Source organism: Lissotriton helveticus, chromosome 3_1 (assembly GCF_964261635.1).
Source record: "Lissotriton helveticus chromosome 3_1, aLisHel1.1, whole genome shotgun sequence".
In the NCBI taxonomy this organism is placed as follows: domain Eukaryota; kingdom Metazoa; phylum Chordata; class Amphibia; order Caudata; family Salamandridae; genus Lissotriton; species Lissotriton helveticus.
The window spans coordinates 1136618657-1136642811 of NC_136061.1; the positions used below are offsets into that span (position 1 = coordinate 1136618657).

Consider the following 24155-nt stretch of genomic DNA (forward strand, 5'->3'; position numbering starts at 1 on the left):
TACTTTTTCAAATTTTATTTGAGCACAGCAAACTAACGCGTTTCGGTCGGAACCTTTGTCAAAGTTATATATATATATCTCCGTTTAGACGTTTTGGAGATAATAAGCTCCAGGCCCTGCAACCAGCCCCCGCTGCGTGGTGTGGGGTTGGATTTATGTATGGTAATAAAATATTTCTTTACGTTTAAAAAAAAAAAAAATATAGAAATTTACTGAAAAAACTAAGATTAAAGTGATGGAAAATTTAGGTGAACATTTCAGTGCCAGATTAGCATTTTCAACAAAAAACAAAATGCTGAAATTCACCAGTTTTAGTTACCTCTAGTAACTGTAACTCACACCCTCGCCATACACTGCTAATTATCTCTGTTTAATGTCATCGTTTATAATATCACTGCAACATCTGTAATGACATCTTTGATGACAAGACTGTGCATGGCTTGAGCATGAGTGTGAGAAGAGTGCCTTGTATATGATGTACACTTATGTAAGTGGACACCTTGCAACACTCCAGACAACCTTTATGGTGATTCAAGAGGATTAGAAAGCTCTCCAAGTTGTAGCTGTGGCGAGCAGTCTTCAGGCTTAGTCCAGAAGGAGTGTAAAGCAGCTTGTTTTACCAGAATGCAATCTTATAGTATAGATAAAGTGAAAAGAACTACACCAAATTATTTATAAAAATATATTCATTATATACTCTCTAGTACGTTTAAGTATCTCCAACACGGAGATAAATGCAGTGTACACAATATTTCAGCAAGAAATACAGTAAATAGCACAACATACACAGTGGACCCTAGGGAGGACCAAACCATGTATTAAGAAAGTGGTATAAGAACCACAACTCGTGTGAAGTGGTGTTGGTACCCGCCGTCGAACCCAGGAAAGTGCCACTGTGGAGGAAGGAAGAAGTGTCCGGTGGAATCCGAGGATGGATTCTCGATGAGAGGTCCTTGCAAGCAGAGGGGATAGAGTCTTATGTCATTCAGGGGTGACCAGGAGACTTGGAAGACGAATGCCCTCTGTTGGAAGTGGGGGGTCCCTATCCCTCACCACAGCCATCAAATGCTGGAAGCAGGAGTCCCTGTCCCACAACGCTGATGCCAGGTGCGAGATCCGGACCCCTCGTTTGAATGTTAGGCTAAGTAAGGACACCGTCTGTGATAGCCCTGCTCACCCCCTTCGTAGCTTGGCATGAGCAGCCAGGCTTATCTCCAAGGCATGAGTGTACAGTATGTGCAACCACACTCACAGCAACCCGATGATGTCATGAGGTGGTGATCCACGTTACCTAGGGGGGGTGCGACCCCACTCTCCTCTCCTCCTTCAGCGACTTGGGCCTTGATCCAGACCTCCGTTAATGGGCATGGCAAGCTCTGACCGGCGTCTCAGCTTCTCCGGGGCTGCTGGTCCCGGCCGCTACTGTTGCACTCCAAGGGCCCCAATGACCTGGCCCGCCTTCCGGCAGTCTCGGTGGATACCGAGACCCGCACTCAGCACTGTGCAGACTTACATTGATTTTGGTGCATACACTACCCAGGCACTCCTCACCAGCGCCTCTGGTTGCACCTCAACACACCTTTTGCACGTCCTAGACCCGCCTCTTCTCTGGTGCGCAAGATGACCAGGCGCTCTTCACCAACGCCTCGGCTTGCACCTCGATGAGCACCCTGCGCGTCCGAGACTCGGCTTACTCCTGTGTGCCCACGATGACAAGGCACAACCTCTGAGGGTCTCAAGCTGCAAAAGCATGCACACACAGCTTTGCTTGGGACTTCTCTGGAAACTGTTATGTTTGTGTGTTTCCAAACAATGAGCCAGCTCACCTCGGGCCCCTGGTGTTCAAGACACAGCACAAAGCACAGTCTTCATCAAGCAGGGGGACCCAGCGCCTCCAGGCACAGTCTGAACAGCCTCTTACCCCAGTATTGGAACTTTCATAGATTCCCATGCTTTTGTATCATTCCCCGTCGTCGGAATGGGAGTCTCGGTAACACCATAGCTGTAGGTACAAAAGATAAAGGAAAAATGCCTAGTCCTCATTCCCTTTTGTAGCATATCACCCTCTTTTTGTAAAAGAGACCAAACTTAGACATCCGCCAATCAGAAGTGCCTCATCCCTTAGAACCTTCCTGAAGGAACCTCAGAGCCCCAGATTTTCTACCGCACGTTGTGCTTCGGGAGTCTTCTTTGAGCTCTGCTCAACTTCTACTCTTCAAGGAATTTCTTCAGGATTTTTTCTTCAGAATCTTTTCAGATTCACTTCAGGATTGTCAAGAAACCTTCATCCCAGTCTTCTGAGAGGAGTTATAAGTCCTCGACGACGAAAATGTCGACTGCAGAGGTTCCGTCGACGAAGAAATCAAAGTTGAAATTAATACCGTCGACGAGCCCGTCGACGTGGGATTCGTCGAAGGAACCGTCGACGGCAGGTTCATCAGCGTCGACGGGAGATTTGGCGACGACTAAGGCGCCGACGACGGAGATTAGTGTCGCCGACGAAAATGGTGACGACGTTGACGACGACGGTCTCGTCGACGAGGGCATCGACGACGACGACTTTGACAATGACGACAGCTGGAGCGTCGACAGTTTCATCGTTGACGACCCCGATCTCGTCGACGTGTGTACAACCGTCGACGACGGAACTGTCGACGGTATTGTCCTCTGAAAAGAGAATTACGATTTCTGTAACAAGAATCACGCCGGAGATGACTTCTCCGAGGAGAGTGACCCCCCTGCTACCAACCATGCTCTTTCAGGAAGGGGAGTCAGAGGAGGATGACCAGGACTCGTACAGCTATGCCAATAGTCCCTCCCAACTTCTAGTCAAATGCCAGGAGACAGACTCTGAGGGCGAATACGACCAGGAGGAAGTTGGTCATCATCAGACGGCCCAGCAGCAACACCATTTCTGGGCAGGATATGGTTACAGTGCCATCTTCTTTTCTTCAGGATCTGCATAAGATGCTTCAGGACTACAAATCTAAGGCGAATAGGCCAATTCTGGTCCCGACTGCGCCTGCGGCGCCTACAGTGATTTCTGCCTCAACGGTGATGCCAAGTTTACCGGCTCAGGTTTCTCCTTAGCCTCAAACATCCTTTCCACAGGATTCCTTCAGGCTGGCAGATGCCCATAATGATTCCTCGGATGAGGATCAACAGTCGGATCATGACTCTGTATATACTAATGAATATGACGAATATATCATTCCGGATCCTTCATCACCAGTTCCGTATCCAGTTGATTCCCCGCCAGCGGACATTGGGGGCTTCCATCAGCTGATGGAAAGAGCAGCTGGCAGGTTCAAATTGGCCATGCCTGCAGTGGCTACGGATTGTTTCCTTTATGATTTCAAAGAACCCTTTAGTAAAACAACTAGGTTGATTCCTATTGTAGATCATCTGTGGAAGGAGGGCCTAAAGGCTATGAAGAACCCAGCGATGGTGGTCCCTGTGCTACAGCGTCTGGATAAGAAATACAGGGCACCCGACGGTGGACCGACGGCCTTGACGGGTCATCCAAGACCAGACTCAGTGATCTCACAGGCAGCGCAGAGGAAATCCCGTAACCCCTCTGCCCCCTTAACAACTCCTCCGGACAAGGAAGGGCGGAGATTGGATAATGCGGGGAAGAGATTCTCATCGATGGCAAGTCTTTTGGTGCGAGCTGCGAATGTCTTGGCGATCTTGGGTAGATACGACCGCCAGCTTTGATGTGATATCGCCCCGTACCTAGACCAGCTACCCCGGAGTCCACATCGGAGGCAAAAAAGATCTTGCAGGAGGGAGAAGCGACGTCAATGGAGATCATTGACTGTGCAATGGACATTGCAACGACAGTGTTCCGTTCCTTGGCTGGGGCAGCAGTCCTCCATCGCCAAGGATGGCTGAAGGCTACTTGGTTTCGGCCTGAGATCTAAAACAAGGTCCTGGATCTTCCCTTTGATGGTGAAGCATTGTTCGGAAAACTGATTGATGACACTCTTCAGGAAATAAAAAAGGACACGGAGACTGCCAGGTCCTTGGGGACCCTTCAATACCGCAAGTCTCCTTTTAAGGGATCCAGAGGCAGAGGTACTAATTACAGGGGATCCTATCAACAGCAGCGCTATTCCTCCAGGGGCTCAGGTACCCAGCAATACCGTCATCCTTATCAGCAAAGGCAGGGCCAGTCTACAAACTACTCCAGGCCTTACAATAAGGGGAAACAGGCTGGACGAGGACGAGATTCGTCCAAGCGCCAATAGCAGCCTCCTGGCTCTTCCTACTGGACCCTCCTCCAAGAGATCAGCGGTTGGAGGCAGGGTAACCATATACCTTCAAAACTGGTACAAAATAACATTGGACCGTTGGGTGCTCAACATCATTCGGAAAGGGCATACCTTGGAATTTACGCAAGTCCCTCCACCCAAACCGCCGACAGCCATTCCATCGAAACACCAGCGTCTCCTGCTGCTCGAGGTCCAACAGATGCTCCGGAAGGGAGCGATAGAGCCGGTCGCCTCAAATCAAAAGGGACAAGGATTCTATTTCAGGTTCTTCCTGGTGAGGAAGACGCTAGAGAAATGGCGCCCCATTTTAGACCTCAGGGAGCTAAACACCTATCTCATCTCCCTGTCATTCCGGATGGTGTCTCTCCAGGACATCTTGAAGCTTATCAGCCCGGGGGATTTCATGGCCACGCTCGATCTCGAGGATGCGTACTTCCATGTTCCGATTCACCCAGCACACAGAAGGTTTCTGCGATTCACAGTAGCCAAGAGCCATTTTCAGTTCAGGGTTTTACCCTTTGGACTCCGCTCAGCCCCAAGGATTTTTACAAAGGTGCTGGCGCCAGTAGCAGCTTTTCTGCAAAGGAACCATTTCCAGGGCTTCCCCCTACCTGGACGACTGGTTGCTGAAAGCTCCGTCCAGGGAGGCAGCGCTGGACACTGTTCAGCCTTGTACAAGTCTGTTTCAAAATCTGGGACTCACTCTAAACAACGAAAAGTCATCCCTGGTCCCGTCCAGAAAGGCTCGTTTCCTGGGAGCCATCCTGAATTCCAAACTCTCAAGAGCCTTCCCTACTCCGGAAAGGAGGGAGAAATTACAGACCTTGGCTCGGGACTTACAAGAAAGAAGGTGTCTTTCAGTACGCCGCTACAAGTCTCTGCTGGGGGTGATTTCATCATGTATTCCCCTAATTCCTCATTGCAGACTAAGAATGTGTCGTCTGCAGGAGCAACTAGACAACCAGTGGAAGCAGGTCCACGGTTCATTCGAGGACAAGGTGACTGTGAGAAGTTGGCCTGATATGCAGTGCTCACTATTCTAGTGATCACTATGTATCAGTCCAGACAACCCTTATTGATGATTGGTTGTAAGTCAACCTGATAGACCAGCTATCCTAGTAGCATGGATACGAGCAGTCTAAGGCTAAGACTCTAGAGGGCGTGTTAAGCCAGCTGTTTTACCATCACATTACCCCTTGAACACCAAGTGAAAGGACACCACACAAGTTGTTATCAAAAATAAAGTATATTTATTTATAACAAGACTACCCTGGCTCTTTATGAGACAGGGAGCTAAGCACACAACAAAACTCTTAAAGAAGTACTGAAAGTCGCACAATTTACACAAATGCCCGAGGGGCACGAAAAACCATATACACAAGAAGTGGAATGCGAAGTTACTAGCAGGTAAGTAATACTTTTCTAGACTGTAGAAACGCTAGGCCTACAATGCTGAACCCTTAGATTAGAAGCAGGAGGCCTAGGGACGCCGTGTGCAGAGTGGGAACTCTCACGCGTAATGCGGGAACAAGTCTATGGATACTAGCAATTGCAAAGTTACTGTTCTCGGGCGAACCCGACTAGGTGGGTCAAAAACAAGGGTGGATCCGAACACTTAGGGTGTTGGACTATGCTGGAGCACCGGAGTACTCAGTTTACCTAGCCCAGGGGCTGCGGCTGCATAGGGTGCAAGTTGCGTCGGAAACCCTTGTTGAAGATCCAGGAGCCTGAAGAAAGAAGTTGCTGGCAGGCGGCCAGTGAAGAAGTTCGTGGTGATCCAAGCCTGGATCAGGGAAGAAGAAAACCTGTAAGCAGAGGGGACCAAGTTCTGAATCACTAGCCAGTGATTTGGGTGGGCACCAAGATGGCACCGGACGAAGTCACCTCAGCCAGGTGAGTGGGCGCTGCTGGGCTCTGCAGTCTCTCGGACCAGGAGGCGTTGTCGGCGACCAGGATGGAGGTGCGAGCTGTCCCACGAAGGTACTTGCTGTCGACGTCGCTGGACCCAGGATTGGGGCAACAAGTCTTGGCAAATGCAAGGCCCACGCGGTGGACCTAAAATGGCGTCTGGAGTGGACCAGGAGGGTCCAGGGTGCTTCTCTGATGGAGGGAAGCAAGGGCCAGTCTGGAGCAACCAGACCAGCGGTGTTTGTCGTTAGAGTTCGTCGTCAGAGGGTCACTAGCCAACGGGCAAGTGACCTGGACAACGTGGTGAGCAGCAGAAAGCAGAAGGGCCCCACGCAGATCTCGTGGATGCAGGGGGGCTGAACTTCGGTGCTGGAGCTGCTCAGGGTCGGGGCTTCTCTTACCCCAAAGCACTCGGTCGAGGGTCACTCGGGAGTGGTGCTGGTCAAGCGTCGTGCAGTCTTGGAAGATGGCCGGTCCCTCGAGGTCTCGTCACACCCACGAATCACAGCTGGGCTGATGATGCAGGTAGAGGTCAGAGGTGCCAGGGAAGCCGGTTCTCGTCGAGCTGGGCAGTCTTGATCCGGTGAGGAGACTTACAGCAGACCGCGATGCTTGGTTGGTGCCTGCTGCTGCAGGGTGACTACTCCTTAGTCACAAGGGAGAAATCTTAGGAAGAGTCTTGAGTTCCTTTCGTGGAAAGTTGGTTCAGGATTCAAAGATGATCTAATTTGTAAGGGGGCCAGTTCCTACCTTTATCCTGCAAAAAGGGGCTGGCACGTGACTAAGTCCTGCCCTATGGGTGGGACTAGGAGGGGGGTGGTTACACCCCTCTCCTTTGGCGGGCTTTCCCCAGATCAGGGGCTGGAGTGCCCCTGGAACTGGTTCAAGCCGGCCTATGCACAGTGAGCACCGGGGTGCCACTTGCAGTCACCTTCCTCTAAAGCCCTGCCTACCTAGAATACACAAAATCCTGTCTGGGACGGTGCTGGCACCGCCCCGGGCAGGAAACCCTTTGTCCTTGCCTCCTGGGCTGGGAGGACTCCCAGCAGCAGGAGGGCAGACTTGTGTCTCGGTGGCAGCATCCATTTTGTGGAGCTAAGGCTCTGTCTGACTTTAACCGGGGTTACAGGTTACATACATGTCGTGTCCCTCTAGAAGGGTGGGATGCTAACCCCGTCGCCAGAATTGGCGAGGGGTTAGTATTCCAATTCGTATGACACCTTACTCGACATGTTTTGATAAAGCGATACCAGAGTTGGCATATAACCGCGAGGATTATAATGCACTTAAGAGTATATGGTATGCGTTATCATGGAACAGCTATTAGGACTTGGTTCCGCAAGCTGCAAACGGGCTCAGCTCATGCCAGAGCACCATTTCACATTATTCCAAGCACTCTGCCTTCAGGATTGATAAGGCCTGCCATAGGAGTGACTGATAGGAATATATGTGTCCATTTTAGGGTTAGATATAGGAATACTATATCTAAAGCAAAGGGTGATTACACCACCTTGCCCCAGCTGTCGTGCAGCCAGTTGTGTCAGATTTGGATGGCCAGCCAGGGGTGGCACAATGCATGCTGCAGCCCCTGGTAGGCCCTGGGTACACCTAGGCCCTGGGTACCTAAGGTACACTGTACAGGGACTGATAAGGTGGCTCAGTATCCAATTAGATATGTACCTAAGGTACATGGAATCCATTTTACAGAGAGAGCAGTAGGCCTGGGGTCCTGAATAGCAGGGTCCCAGGTCAACTAAGTCAGAAAACCAGCAAAACACCAGGCAAAAAGTTGGGGGCAACCATAGTCCGGGATCTACCTTCCTACAGTGACCATCACTCCAATGATGATGGAAGCGGCCTTATGGTGGACGGATCAAAACCACTTGTCCCAAGGTCTATCCTTCGTAAGCGACCCGTCTCCACAAGTGGTAACAACGGACGCGTCACTGGAGGGTTGGGGAGCAGTGATGCAAGACCTGCATGTCAGCGGTCATTGGTCGCCCAAGGAGAAACGTCTCCACATCAACCTTTTAGAGCTAAGGGCGATAAGACTGGCTCTGCAAGCTTTTCTTCCTCGCCTGGAAGGCTCGCAAGTGCTTATCAGGACGGACAACACCACGGCCATGCACTATGTGAACAAGGAAGGAGGAACCAGATCTCGTCCATTGTCGCAAGAAGCTCAACGGATCTGGGAAGGGGCGATCCTTCAGGGGATATCGCTGAAGGCAGAACACTTGCCAGGGGTCCTAAACGAAAACGCTGACAGACTGAGCAGGTCATCCTCAGTCAGCCACGAATGGGAATTGAATCGGCGAGTTCTGGAGGAGGTCTATAGCCAGTGGGGCAGACCGGAGGTGGATCTTTTTGCCACACCGACCAACAAGAAATGCCGGACTTATGCAAGCAGGCTTCACCATCGAGGTTCTCTGGGGAATGCGCTTTCGATAGCATGGTCAAGAACATTTGTCTACGCCTTCCCCCCCCATACCTCTGATACCACGGCTCATCAGGAAGATCAAAGTGGAGCCGTGCAGGATGATCCTGATAGCCCCTGCTTGGCCGAGACAGTTCTGGTACACGGAACTCCATCTGTTGTCGCTAGCTCCTCCTCTTCCTTTGAGGGTTCTACCAGATCACCTCACAATGTCTGAAGGACAGGTTTTGCACCCAGATCCACAGTCATTACACCTGACTGCATGGCTCCTGAGCAGCGAGAGTTTATGAATCTACCCCTATCAAGAGAGATTAAGGAGGTCCTTTCCCAGGCAAGGGCTCCTTCAACGAACAGAACTTACCGCCTTAAGTGGAAAAGATTTTGTTGCTGGTGTAGGAGAGAAAAAACTGATCCTTTTGCTTCCAAGCCTCATCAGTTCCTACCTTATCTGCTGTCATTGGCTAAGTCGGGACTAGCCCATTCATCGATTAAAGTCCATTTGGCGACAATATCGAGGTTCAGAAGGACTGGGTCTGGTCCTCCCTTGTGGTCTTCCAGAATTGTCAAGCAATTTCTTAAGGGCTTGTTCAGAGTCTATCCACCAGTGAGACCGCCTCCTCCTACATGGCATTTAAATCTAGTCCTTTCTCAGCTCATGAAAGGCCCATTTGAACCAATCCATCGTTCTGACATGAAATACCTTTCATGGAATTGGCTCTCCTCCTCGCTCTCACGTCGGCTAGGCGTGTTGGAGAATTGCAGGCCTTGACTATCCAAGAACCTTTCCTTCAATTCAAAAGAAACACTGTAATCATGAGGACTAATCCTAGGTTTATGCCTACGGTTCCCTCGGACTTCCACTTGAATGAGCTGGTCATTCTGAAGGTTTTCTTTCCTCAACCGGCTCCAGCAGAAGAAAGAACATTGCATTCATTAGATGTACAACGGTGCTTGAAATTCTATTTGGAACGTACTAAGGGATTTCGGAAATCCTCACAGTTATTTGTGGCCTTCGGGGGTCCAAGCAAGGGCCTTCCGCTATCCAAACAGGGCATTTCAAGATGGATCACGAGTGCCATTCTGCATTGTCACACGGCATCAGGAAAACCTCTGACTGGTAGGATTCGAGCACATTCCACAAGATCTGTGGCTTCTTCAACAGCCCTCTTCGCTGGGGTGCAGATTAAAGACATTTGCAGGGCTGCTACCTGGAGCAGTGTCCACACCTTTACCAAGCATTACTGCTTGGAGTCCTTACAACAAGATGATGCGGCAGTAGGACAGGCTGTCCTGAGGAACCTCTTCCAATAATGGATGAGCTTTCCTTTCTATCCCACCTTCCGTATTACACATTTTGTATCTTTGTCATGTTGCCTATTGCTATAATTTTATGACAAAAAATGTGGTTTGGTTGCTAACTGCTTGCTACTCTGATACAAAAGCATGGGAATCTATGAAAGTTCCAATACTGGGGTAAGAAAACAAGTTACTTACCTGTAACTTTGGTTCCCCAGTATTGGTAACTTTCATAGATTCCCATGCGCCCACCCACCTCCCGGAGGAAAGCTCAGCCTACACCAGATATGGTGTCTAAGTACACAACGGCTACGAAGATCTGTGGCTCTGAGGTTCCTTCAGGAAGGTTCTAAGGGGTGAGGCACTTCTGATTGGCTGATGTCTAAGTTTGGTCTCTTTTACAAAAAAGGGTGATATGCTACAAAAGGGAATGAGGTCTAGGCCTTTTTCCTTTATCTTTTTTACCTACAGCTATGGTATTTTTGTTACCGAGACTCCCATTCCGTCGACGGGGAATGATACAAAAGCATGGGAATCTATGAAAGTTACCAATACTGGGGAACCAAAGTTACAGGTAAGTAACTTGTTTTCTTCCTTAGTTAGAACAGCAAACCGCTGACCAGCCCCAGATCACAAAGCAAGAGTTGGTCTTTACCCAGCAGTCTGTTCAGTTGCTCCTTCCTTAGCAGAGGTTCCTCTTGACCACGAAATGGGTCCAAGCCTTTTCAGTCTCAATCCATTTCTGTTTCATTCCAACGTTCAGGGGTTTCAGCTCTCATAGTTATACCCCTTAATGTCTTTGAAGTTTGTTGTGCTCAGGGGTCCCTGACCCCTCCCTAAATCAGTTTGGGTGTCTCCCTCCCAGTGTCACCTTTATCCCTTTGATACTGGGGGTCTGGATCCTTAATCACTCAGCAGGAGATGGGTCAATTGGTTTATGGCTCCAGCCCAGGCCTTTTCACCTCGTGGGCTTCTCCTCCCCCTACTCTCCAGATGTAGGGCAGCCTGGTGCCATCTCAGACCTCTATCAGCTCCTCTCACCTTTCAGATCCAGACAGTCAATCCACATTCAATAGAGACACACAGAAATGCTTAAAGCGCAAAACTCTGCAACTTTCTAAAAGATTGGTTTCTGAACACACAGTGACAAAACCACTTTCACAGAAAGATGTGTTATGACACTCTGAGTTCATACATACTAAACTTCACCTCTCCATTTTAACTAGGCTAACAAACACAACACCCAGCCTCCCCCATTCTGTCCTATAGGCAGGATGACCTTTCAACAGTGTTTTTCACTGCCAGGACGTAACACACACCTTAGTATATGTCCTGCCTTTTACTTACACTGCACCCTGCCCAGGGGTTACCCGGGACCTACCACAGGGGTGCCCAATGTGTATGCAAAAGGGAAAGTAAGGCCTGACAAGTGGTTGCACTTGTCAGGACAACATGCTAACTTAGCAAGCTGCGCGCAGGCCCGACACTGCAGGCCTGATTTCCCTTCTCCGCGTGCCTTTGCATTAATAGCCCTGGCACACACCGTGCACATCACTAGGGACTTTACTAGTAAGGCAAACATACCAATCATGGCCAACCAATTACCATTGCACTTTACATAGGGAACGCTTGTACTTTGACACTGATCAGCAGTGGCAAAGAAGGATGTCGAGTACTGAGAGGTCGGTGGCCGGCGGGAGCACCAACAAGCCTTGGTCAAAGGCAAGCCACGCAGGAACCAAACAAGGAGCAACATTGGGACCAGCAAGGTCCAGGGGACTCACCAAAGACAGGTGTGTCCAGGCAGGCCCGAGCAATCACGGGAGCCCAAAAGAAACAAGCTTGACACTCAGGAGGCTCCACAAGCCTGAGGCACTGGAGTCGCGAGAGGACCCCAAGCAGCTCACCAAAAGATGCAGGCCACGATACACATGATGCGTTGTGGCTGAAAATTCTGGTCACAGGAGGTGCTCCAGGATGGGGCTACTTGGAGCCTGAAGATCTTCTTGGAAGGAAGCCAACAGGCCTTTGCAACTGCAAGTTGGATGCAGTGCTCAGGGGTTCGGTTATTGCAACTCCCACAAGGGATAATGACCTCAACCTTGGTAAGAGGGTGGGGCAGGCCTCTGGAGCTGTGCAAAACCAACACCTGTGTTGCGGAGCCCACGGAGTCCGGAGGAGCTAATGATCTGCAGACCGGTCGACTTAGTTGCGGTGCCTGCGAATGCAGGGGAGTAACTCCTTCACTCCAAGGGAGATTTTTTCAGGTGTCTTTGAAGCTTCACAAGTCCTGGATGGATCCTGTATGATGCACAGGCACAGACGATGCAGCAGACTTGAAGGGAGACTAAGTTAGGCCCAAACAAAGTCCAGAGTGCCCAGACGGTAGAAGTGCAGTGGGGTCTGATCTGAATCTTATCCCGCGACAAATCTAGGTATCTACACCCAGGTAAGCCCTTAGGTACCCTAGGGAAAGGGTTGGGAAGATTCAGGGGACCCTCCCTGGGGAGGGTCGGGACAGGGTAGAGTTTACTCCCATGTCCTTTGTCCAGATTTGCGCCAGAGTGGGAGCCAACAGCTGCCAGAACTGGTTTGAACTGGACTCTGCGCAGGGGCACCAAATGTGCACCTCATGCAGACTTTCTGGTGCTGGCAAGCACACCCACCCAGTCCCAATACACTAAATCCTGTCTGCGAGGTGGTCACACCTCCCTGTGACAGGATGCCTATTGTTCTGCCTTCCCCTGCTCGAGCTTGGCTCAGCAGCAGGAGGGCAGAAATGTGTCTCTGGTCGGCAGCAACCATTTTGTGATGTCCAGGTCTGGAAAACTTTTACAGGGGACAGGGAGAGCCAGGAGGGCTCTTCCAGTGCTTGGAATCCTACATTCCACACCTTTTTACGGTGTGGGAGTATGATTCCAACATGTTTGATACCAAACATGATGGGATTCATTGCAACAGTATTCGAGATGGTCATCACGTAAATACACGATGCCCCTCTATATAGTATATGGCTGCTTCACTGACAACCCGGGAGAATGGACTCCGTAGGCTGCAGCGGGGTCCTGCTCATGCAGGGGCACCCTCTCATGCAGGGGCACCCTCTCACTTAGAAACAAGCACCCTGCCTTCAGGATTGCATAGGCCTGCTATATGGGTGTCTTATAGGTTTTAAGTGCAGTGACCCAAGATATAGTAAATCTATATATTAAGTAAGTGGTGTAAGCACCAACTTACACAGGCTGCAATGGCATGCCTGTAGTTCCATTTTAAATAGTCTCTCATGGGTGGTATAATACATGCTTCAGCCCATGGGAGACCTCTGGGCTACCTATGCCCTGGGCACCTTAGTGCCGTATACTAGGGACTTATATGGGTACTCCAGTATCCAATCTGGGATGTACCCAAGTACTGAACGCAACAATTAAGGGAGAAAGCAGACAGACTGGGGCCCTGATTAGCAGGATCCCAGTCAGACTAGTCAAAAACAGCATTGCATCAAGCAAAATGTGGGGGTAACCATAGAAGTAGATCCTACTTTCCTACAATGAGTTATAAATACCTTATGGCACGAGTTATACTAACTAGATATAACTATAACTGATGAATTTCAGGGATTTTTGAGTTTAAAAGATTACATTGTCACAGAACTTTTCACCTCACTATAATGTCACTTTAGTCTTTGGTTTTTTCAGTGATTATATGTGCATACATAGATATATGTATTGTCTGTATCATACATTCAAATGTCATTGTTAGAGTTTCATAACTTGTACTGTTGAAGTGACAACAACTAGTGTGTAGAATCTTTTTTAAATACCCTGCATATGAAACCATATCTTTAACCGCTGCTATTTGTTTTATCACAGCAATTGAGCTGTCCTTGCAAGAACAGAAACACATATGAAACCATATCTTTAACCGCTGCTATTTGTTTTATCACAGCAATTGAGCTGTCCTTGCAAGAACAGAAACAACAACCAGCAGAAATTAAACCCTTATACCCATCTGTAGATTCACAGCAGGATAGTCAGAAGGTACCAAGGAAAGTCCGTGCTTTGTATGATTTTGAAGCAGTTGAGGACAACGAACTTACATTTAAGAGTGGAGAAATAATTATTGTTCTAGATGACAGGTATGTTGTGTACTTTTCAAAATTTTACTTATTCTTTCAAATATGTCAGGGTGCATTAGTCAAAGAAAAGAGACAGGGTCATTTACTTCAATGTTGTATTTTACGAATAAGCAGATTGAAATCACGTTAAGCCTTTCATCTGTAAACCAATTGTGCCTATATTGTATTAATAGCTTCCTAGTTTTAGATATTGCATAAATGTTCATTGTTTAAATTATTGCCCTGCATATAGTGGCAATTTAATTTTGCGTAATTGTAAGCAGTTAACTTTCACCATGCTTATCTTTTTTCCAAAATTGTTGAGGATGCTTCTAACCTGATGTCTAAACTACTCTTTACTTCAGTTATGTCAACTATTATTTGGAAAGGGACTCCATTGCGGTAATCTCATTTTCCTTCCAGCCCTACTTCCCTATGTTTGTCTGCAAAGGCCCCACTTTATTAAATGCCAGCTGTCAAACCATTTAAAAAACATGTCCTCCTGTACAGTTCAGTTCTGCATATCACACTTTGGGATTATGTCCTGCTTCAACCTCAGACATTTCAGTCTTTTGAGATGAAAAATCTTACGGTTTCTGCCAGTGAGTCTCATTTAGTTTTTGTTACCAGCTGAATATCTTTTAGTGACAATGAGTAACACAAAGTATAGGAGTAATCCAGTTGAAAGGGCCTTAGGGATGAGTATACATAGGGGGGTTACTGAGGTTAGGTTTAGAATCTAAAGGGCAGAGCTCATGCAGTGACATGCAGAGGTGATTTGTACTATGTAGTTTTCGATAAGGATGGTCTTAACCGTAAACTACTCATCAAATTGTTGTGTTCGAGGTATGTGGGCTGCTGAATTCATATCTTAGCATAGATCGCCGCCTTGTGTTGGGTCCGGATGTTTGCACCTTGTTGTCTTGGAATTGTCTTCGAAGTATCACGAGATAGGTGACTCCTCCCCTGGACTACAGTGCGCATGGGCATCTTCTCCATCTTCAGATTGTTTTTTTCCGCCATTGGGTTCGGATGTACTTCGACAACTTCAACTTCGAGACCGAAGTTTTCCAACTTTCTAAGGCCAAAATCTTCTACATTCGACGGTATTGTTTCCGCTCGGTATCCCTCGACTCCACAACACTTCCACTTATATCCGGTCGTCGACGCGGGCCGTTGGGCCTTTTCGACCCACGTGGGCCTCCTGCTAATGGAAAGGACCCCGTTTAAAAAATGCCCAGAGTGTGCATCCAAATTTCCACAGTGACCAGCATAGAGTATGCAACAGGTGCCTATCTCCCGAGCACACCGAAGAACACTGTTCAGCTTGTGCTCTGTTCCGGTCAAAGAAAACTATCTGGAACCGAAGAGCTGCTTGACAAGAGATGCAGCGGCAGGCACCATAACCTGAAAACATTTTCGACGACGACCATGAACTCCCCGCGGCAGAGGGCTCAGAAGATCTGGAAATAGTCACCTTAGAAGACCAATCGGACTCCGATGACCAGATCACACCGGGGCAAACCGTGAGTACCAAAGCCCCTACCCCGCCTCCACCTCCACACAAGGCTTCGGTCAAAGCATCGCCTAAAAGCCTTAGCCACAACCGAAACACCGCTTCAGAAGCCCCGCCTTCCGGCACGGCTTCGAAGCCAACACCCAAGCCTTCCGGTACCCCGGGAACAAGCAAAACTGTTCCCAAAGTGGCCTCAGCATCGAACAAAGATGCTCAACCCAAAAAAGTCATCAACCATAAAAAGGCTGTGGACCCATAAACGCCCGTTGACACCAAGAAGGTCGTCGATCCGAAGTCGATCCGAAGAAGGCCGTCGACCCTAAGAAAGTCACAGATCCGAAAAAGACCGTAGATCCCAAGAAGGTCGTCTATCTGGAAAAGGGCTTCGACCCCAAGAAGGTAGTCTATCCAAAGACTGCCGTCGATCCCAAGAAGGCCGTCGACCCGAAGAAGGCCGTCGACCCTAAGAAAGTCACAGATCCGAAAAAGACCGTCGATCCCAAGAAGGTCGTCTATCTGGAAAAGGGCTTCGACCCCAAGAAGGCAGTCTATCCAAAGACTGCCGTCGATCCCAAGAAGGCCGTCGACCCGAAGAAGGCCGTCGACCCGAAGAAGGCCGTCGACCCGAAGAAGGCCGTCGACCCGAAGAAGGCCGTCGACCCGAAGAAGGCCGTCGACCCGAAGAAGGCCGTCGACCCGAAGAAGGCTGTCGACCCGAAGAAGGCTGTCGACCCGAAGAAGGCTGTCGACCCGAAGAAGGCTGTCGACCCGAAGAAGGCTGTCGACCCGAAGAAGGCTGTCGACCCGAAGAAGGCTGTCGACCCGAAGAAGGCTGTCGACCCGAAGAAGGCTGTCGACCCGAAGAAGGCTGTCGACCCGAAGAAGGCTGTCGAGCCGAAGAAGGCTGTCGAGCCGAAGAAGGCTGTCGAGCCGAAGAAGGCTGTCGAGCCGAAGAAGGCTGTCGAGCCGAAGAAGGCTGTCGAGCCGAAGAAGGCCGCCGAGCCGAAGAAGGCTGCCCATCATACAAATTTTGGGCGTCGAAGCAACGGACACTAGAGGAAGACCTTTTTCATCCAAATCCAGTGTACCCAGAACAACAAAGACTGTATATAGACCCTGATACAGGACATATAACAGTCTACAATAAAAACAAAAGAAGACTGGACACTGAAGCCCCTTCTCCAGTTCCTCCTAAGAAAAAGGACTTTGGCAAATCCCCTTCAAGACCTTTCACACCTCCTCCTTTCACTCCTAACATGCCTTATGTTCCATATTCTCCTCCACCTAGAGATTATGATGAGGAAGAAGACATGGGTGAGATCCTCAGGATGATTTTATAGAACCTGACGATCAAGGAAACCCAGATGACACATGGAGTGACCATAATGATCCTGATGACACAGATTATACACAACCCATACCCGATCCCTCTCCATACCCCACAAAGCCATCTCCTACTGACAACACTGTCGCTTTTAACCAACTAGTGGACAGAGCAGCTCAGTATCATGGCGTACACATGCACACTGACCCTATAGAGGAGGACTTTCTATTTAACACCTTCCCAACATCAGAGAAGAGTGTACGTGTACTACCTATGCTAAAAGGAGTACTAAAGCACGCACCAGACATCTTTAAAGACCCAGCCAGAGCACATGTCCTCAATCCAAGAATTGAGAAAAAATCCAAACCGGCCCCTACAGACCCATCTTATATCAGATCTCACCTACCACTAGACTCCCTAGTTGTATCTAACGCTAGGAAAAGAGCTAATTCACAAACAGGTGATGCCCCCCCTCCTGACAAGGAGTCAAAAATTTTGGAAGCATCAGGGAAAAGAGTGGCCTCTCAGGCAGCAAACACCTGGAGGATTGCCAATACCCAAGCTCTCCTAGCACGCTATGACCAACTGGAGGGATTATTACAACACCTAGCAGAACCCTATACATCAAAAGCAAACGACCTAATACAAGAAGGGAAATTCATCACTAACGCATCCATAAAATGCGCCCTTGATGTAGCTGATACAGCCGCTAGGTCTGTCAACACTAGTCTATTGCTAAGCCGGCATGCCTGGCTCCGCATTTCAGGATTTAAAAATGAAGTGCATTCTACCATAGTCAATCAACCTATTAATCAGGATTTCATATTTGGCCCTGCGGTTGATACCATGTTAGAAAAGATGAAAAAAGATACTGACACCACTAAGTCCATGGGTGCACTTCAATTTCAACAATCTAGGAGCTCTTTTCGTCGCTCCTCCTTTCGAGGCTCAGGCAGAGGCAACACATCCCAAGCTTCTTCATTATTCAAAAGCACTACACAAGGCACCTTTCATAGTTGTAAGTAGAGCTCTTGAGGCGGAAAGCCGAGAGCAGGATTTTAAAGAATACTTTTAAAATTGTTGTGATACTGTGTTTTTAAATATTGAATTCAGTCTACCTCTTGGCTCCCCACGTGACTCCCTCCCCGCGCAGCCGAGTCAGGCGCTGCAGCGGGTGGCAGGCGAATCGCCGGGACACCAGGGCCACGCCCACTGAAATAGGCCACACCCCCTTCCACTACAAAAGCGCGCCCTTCCCGCCAGCCGCTTGTTGTAAGTAGAGCTCTTGAGGCGGAAAGCCGAGAGCAGGATTTTAAAGAATACTTTTAAAATTGTTGTGATACTGTGTTTTTAAATATTGAATTCAGTCTACCTCTTGGCTCCCCACGTGACTCCCTCCCCGCGCAGCCGAGTCAGGCGCTGCAGCGGGTGGCAGGCGAATCGCCGGGACACCAGGGCCACGCCCACTGAAATAGGCCACGCCCCCTTCCACTACAAAAGCGCGCCCTTCCCGCCAGCCGCTTGTTGTAAGTAGAGCTCTTGAGGCGGAAAGCCGAGAGCAGGATTTTAAAGAATACTTTTAAAATTGTTGTGATACTGTGGTTTTAAATATTGAATTCAGTCTACCTCTTGGCTCCCCACGTGACTCCCTCCCCGCGCAGCCGAGTCAGGCGCTGCAGCGGGTGGCAGGCGAATCGCCGGGACACCAGGGCCACGCCCACTGAAATAGGCCACGCCCCCTTCCACCTCAAGAGCGCGCCCTTCCCGCCAGCCGCTTGTTGTAAGTAGAGCTCTTGAGGCGGAAAGCCGAGAGCAGGATTTTAAAGAATACTTTTAAAATTGTTGTGATACTGTGTTTTTAAATATTGAATTCAGTCTACCTCTTGGCTCCCCACGTGACTCCCTCCCCGCGCAGCCGAGTCAGGCGCTGCAGCGGGTGGCAGACGAATCGCCGGGACACCAGGGCCACGCCCACTGAAATAGGCCACGCCCCCTTCCACTACAAAAGCGCGCCCTTCCCGCCAGCCGCTTGTTGTAAGTAGAGCTCTTGAGGCGGAAAGCCGAGAGCAGGATTTTAAAGAATACTTTTAAAATTGTTGTGATACTGTGTTTTTAAATATTGAATTCAGTCTACCTCTTGGCTCCCCACGTAACTCCATCCCCGCTCAGCCAAGTCAGGCGCTGCAGCGGGTGGCAGGCGAATCGCCGGGACACCAGGGCCACGCCCACTGAAATAGGCCACGCCCCCTTCCACTACAAAAGCGCGCCCTTCCCGCCAGCCGCTTGTTGTAAGTAGAGCTCTTGAGGCGGAAAGCCGAGAGCAGGATTTTAAAGAATACTTTTAAAATTGTTGTGATACTGTGTTTTTAAATATTGAATTCAGTCTACCTCTTGGCTCCCCACGTGACTCCCTCCCCGCGCAGCCGAGTCAGGCGCTGCAGCGGGTGGCAGGCGAATCGCCGGGACACCAGGGCCACGCCCACTGAAATAGGCCACGCCCCCTTACACCGTCATATAGGATGTGCTGGTTCCGGAGGCGCAGCGGACGGGCGCAGCGGGTGCGCCGGCGGTGCGCCGAAGGCGCGCCAAAGGCAAGCCCGTCTGAGCCCGTCCGCGACCAGACGGGACCAGGGGCCATCAACCCTGGTTCTCCCACTTCCCAGGGCAGGACATATAGCTCGACAGCCTTATACAGCATTGGAAGAACAGCTGTTGCACAGTGTACACATACATTTGCTCCTACAGAGCTTCCCCCCCGCTGCCCGGACTGCAAACATTCCTTTCGGAACACTCCATTGGCCCCAGCACAGAAATACAGCATGTACGCACTAAACTGCCGATCACTGCCAAAGCACTGCACACAAATTGCCATGCTGCTCGAGGAGCACAAGCCAGATGTGCTCTTCTTAACAGAAACGTGGCTCACGGCTCAATCGGAGCCTGACATAGTCGCAGCCTTACCAGCTGGCTACCACATCCTCAGACTCGACAGACCGGAAGGGAGAGGGGGTGGTTTGGCCATCATTACAAAGGACCAGTACCACTGCCGTACTACAGCAGATACTATCCCTGGCTGCGAGAGTCTGGAATTCTGCATAGAGTTCAACGCAAACAACTCCTTCTCCGGCACGTTGATTTATCGTCCCCCCGAGTCTGCAAAACTATTCCTTAGATCTCTCCCAGAGATCATAGCAAAAAGAATTCTATCGGCGGCCAATTACACGGTGTTGGGAGACCTCAATCTCCATTTCAATTCACCGTCAGACAACACTGCTAAGGAGTTAACAGACGACCTTGGAGCCCTTCAACTGGTCCAGTTGGTCACAGCCCCGACCCATGAAAAAGGCAACCTTCTGGACCCTATCTTTAGCAATTGCTCGGATCTAATTGCTGACCAACCCACCCCCCTTCCATGGTCAGACCATTTTCTGGTCCCGTTTACCTGGGTCACCCATAAAGGTCCCCAACTACCCCCTCAAACTACAATTAGGAGAAATTGGTCAAAACTCCCCGTGGAACCCTGGAGACGTGATCTAGACTCCACCCGTCCGCCACCCTGCCCAGACCCCAACGCGGCATATGGGAACTATGTAAGCTGGATCACGAAATCCTTGGATTCACTCCTCCCTCTTCGCAGATTGTCCTCAAAGCGAGTGCAGAAATCAGCTCCCTGGTTCTCTGACTCGCTAAGAGAGCTAAAACGCCTTTGCAGGCAACGAGAGAGAGCCTGGCGCTTAGACTTTCTCCCAGAAAAAAAGGCATCCTACAGAGAGGCGATCAAAGCTTACAAAGAAGGGGTCAGGGCAGCCCAGACTACCTACTACTCCGACAAAATCTTGGAAGCCAAATCAAATCCCAAGGAAATTTTTAACATAATAAAACAATGCACTAGTGTCGTTACTGTTTCCCATCCGATCAAGACTCAAGAGCAATGCAATGAACTGGCGGAATTCTTCCACAATAAGGTGTTAAACATATACTCCACCTTTCCAGCCACGGCCTCAAACCATGAGGCACCCGACTCATTCCACCTGGAAAACTTCCCCCCCCCCCCCAGGCCAGCCTACTCCTGAGCCTACTCTTGATCATTTCCCCCTCCTAGACCTTGACACCTTAGACAAAGTGGCACGCCAAGTCAAGTCGGGCTCCCCACGCGACCCAGCTCCTCCGGAAATCTTGATGCAGGCAGGCGAAGCCACCCTCCCTGTAATCCTGGAACTGCTAAACCTGTCCTTATCTACATGCACAGTCCCCATTGCTTGGAAGCAAGCCATGGTACGGGCGCTCCTAAAAAAAACCAACCTAGACCCTGATGACCACTCTAACTATCGCCCCATCTCACTCCTTCCGTGGGCTGGCAAGGTGCTGGAGAAATACATAAATGCCCTGTTGGTCCAGTTTCTGGAGAATCACTCCCTATTACATACGTCCCAAACAGGCTTCAGGCCAAAACATGGGACTGAAACCGCCTTATTAGCAGTCACCGAAGAATCTCGAAGGATACTGGATCAGGGAGGATCAGTGGCAGTGATCCTCCTTGATCTAAGTGCTGCCTTCGATACGGTCAGCCATGCCACTCTGCTGAACCGTCTCCAGAACATCGGAATCTCGGGAGATGCATTAAGGTGGTTCAGCTCCTTCCTAGCTGATAGATCTTTTCAGATCTTTGATGGCGACACAACATCTACCAGCAGGCCTCTCAGCTGTGGAGTACCGCAGGGCTCGTCTCTGAGCCCTGTATTATTCAACGTATACATGAAACCTCTGGCTGGGGTAGTCGAACCGTACGGCATTAAAATCGTGTCGTACGCCGACGATACCCAGCTAGTGGTTTCATTGGCCCAAGAGAACAACAGGCAATCCTCGACCGGCCTGTTGAATTGTTTGGAGAACGTGAGGGAGTGGATGACCAATTCCTCCCTCAAACTGAACGGAGGAAAAACAGAGCTCATGCTCCTTGGCCCAGCTTCACCAGTACCCTTTACCTCCCTGTGGCCCGGTGGTCTAGGTGTACCCCCTACACCCAAGGACAGTGTTAAGAGCCTGGGAGTATGGCTAGACAACAAGCTCTCTTTCTCCACTCAGACCACCAAGCTGTCCGCCACTTGTTTTGGCCTACTTAGAACGCTGAGGAAGGTCCTTCCACTTTTGCCCCTAGACGCCAAAAAGGTGGCGGTACAGGGCCTCATCCAGTCCCGTTTGGACTCAAACAATGCTCTCTACCTAGGAGCACCAGAGATGACCCTTCGGAAGCTGCAGGTGGTACAAAACTGCGCTGCACGTACCATACTCCAGATTCCACGAACCCAGTCAGCCAGACTTGGACTGAAAAGCCTGCACTGGTTGCCAGTTAGGCAAAGAGTGGCATTCAAGGCACTGTGCATTACGCATCGGGCCTTTTGGAAGACCGGATCAGCAATTAACAACAGCCTTGTCACCCCCCTACCACCCTAATAGGAACCTCCGGTCTATGGATGCTTTTCTGGCAGTTGTTCCCAGAGTGAAGAGAGCCAGGTCCGGGGGTAGGCTGTTCTCGCTGAACGCCGCCAAGCTTTGGAATGCCCTCCCCCTCGCTCTTCGGTCCACACCCGACCTGCTCTCATTCCGTAAAAAGTTGAAAACAGCACTATTCGCCAAACCCCTCTAATCCTTACCTCCCTGCTCCGTCACTTCTCTGCTTAAACTCAGCGCTTGGACGCCCCTGGGCAGCAACCACGCTCAACAAATCGATAAATAAATAAATAAAATAGATGCTCCAATAGAGGAGGTTATAGAGGGAACAACAACAAAGGCAGAGAACGTGGTAATAATAACACCTGAGCCTCCACCGCCACCAAACAGTGACTTTTTCACACTCCCTCCAGACCACTTAACACCAGTCGGAGGCAGAATAACACAATTCCTACCAGTCTGGAACGCTATCACTACAGACAGGTGGGTGAGACAAATGATCCAGTATGGTTACTGCCTGGAACTCACTTCTACTCCACCCAACATACCACCCAAACACCGTCCAATGTCCAAAGAAAACATCATGCTGTTACAACAGGAGGTGCTATCTATGCTAGAAAAAGGTTCCACAGAGCCAGTCCCATTACAACATCAAGAGACAGGGGTATGCTCTCTATACTTCCTCATTCCCAAAAAAGACTGCTCACTCAGACCAATATTAGACCTCAGACCTTTGAACCAATACATACTCTCAGATCATTTCCATATGATCACTCTACAACAGGTACTCCCACCACTCCAGCAAGGCGACTTCCTCGCCACATTAGACCTCAAGGATGCATACTTTCACATCCGCATACATCCAGATCACAGGAGATACCTCAGGTTCTAAATAGAGGGTCAGCACTATCAATTCAAAGTTCTCCCCTTCAGGGTAACTACAGCACCAAGGGTTTTTACAAAGTGCCTAGCAGTAGTAGCAGCACACCTCAGAAGGCAACACATCCATGTGTTCCCCTACTTCGACGATTAGCTCATAAGAGCCAACTCATACGCACAGTGTGCCAGCCATACCTCACAGACAATCAAGCTACTGTACAGTCTAGGATTTTCAATAAATTACCCAAATCTCATCTGCAACCCTCCCACCTACAGCAATATCTGGGAGCAAGGATGGACACCTCCGTAGCAAAAGCATATCCAAATCCAACCAGGATAGCCAACATACAATCTCTCATTCAAAAATTTCAGCCACAACACTCCCTAACAGCTCGAGTGTTCATGCAGCTTATAGGCATGATGGCCTCCTTCATATTCATCGTCCCTCATACTCTGCTTCAAATGCGCCCCTTACAGGAATGCCTAGCACGTCAGTGGAACCAAGCTCAAGGACAACTAAAAGACCTAGTGTTGGTAAACAGTCGCACTTACCGCTCTCTGCAGTGGTGGAACCCACAAAACCTTTCCAAGGGGCGACTGTTCCAAGAGCCGGTTCCACAGGTAGTACTAACAGCGGACGCATCACTGACAGGTTGGGGAGCCCATCTCCTTGAATATACAGTCCAAGGTCTCTGGACAGTCAAATAAAATACACTACCTATAAACCACTTAGAGTTACTAGCAGTATTCCTAGCAATGAGAGCCTTTCAGAAATACTTACGCAGCAAGGCTGTGTTAATCCGGACGGACAACATGACAGCCATGTACTACATCCAAAAACAGGAGGGGGACACACTCTCTACAACTGTCTCACCTAGCACAGAGCATATGGAAGTGGGCAATTCCACAAAACATTTATCTCCAGGCAGAACACCTCCCAGGGATAGACAACCAGATAG

The 24155-nt window shown here is 49.6% G+C and overlaps 1 protein-coding gene across 3 annotated transcripts in view; it reads left to right on the plus strand.

Annotated features, from left to right (window-relative positions):
* STAM2 (signal transducing adaptor molecule 2) overlaps positions 1-24155 on the plus strand; it is a 489661-nt gene that overhangs the window by 228434 nt on the left and 237072 nt on the right. For 2 of the 3 annotated variants that reach the window (XM_078681742.1, XM_078681743.1), the window contains exon 7: positions 13858-14047. In XM_078681742.1, the coding sequence (XP_078537868.1) occupies positions 13858-14047 (190 nt within the window). The remainder of the gene's footprint in view (positions 1-13857; positions 14048-24155) is intronic. The other variant, XM_078681744.1, reaches the window with a different exon arrangement.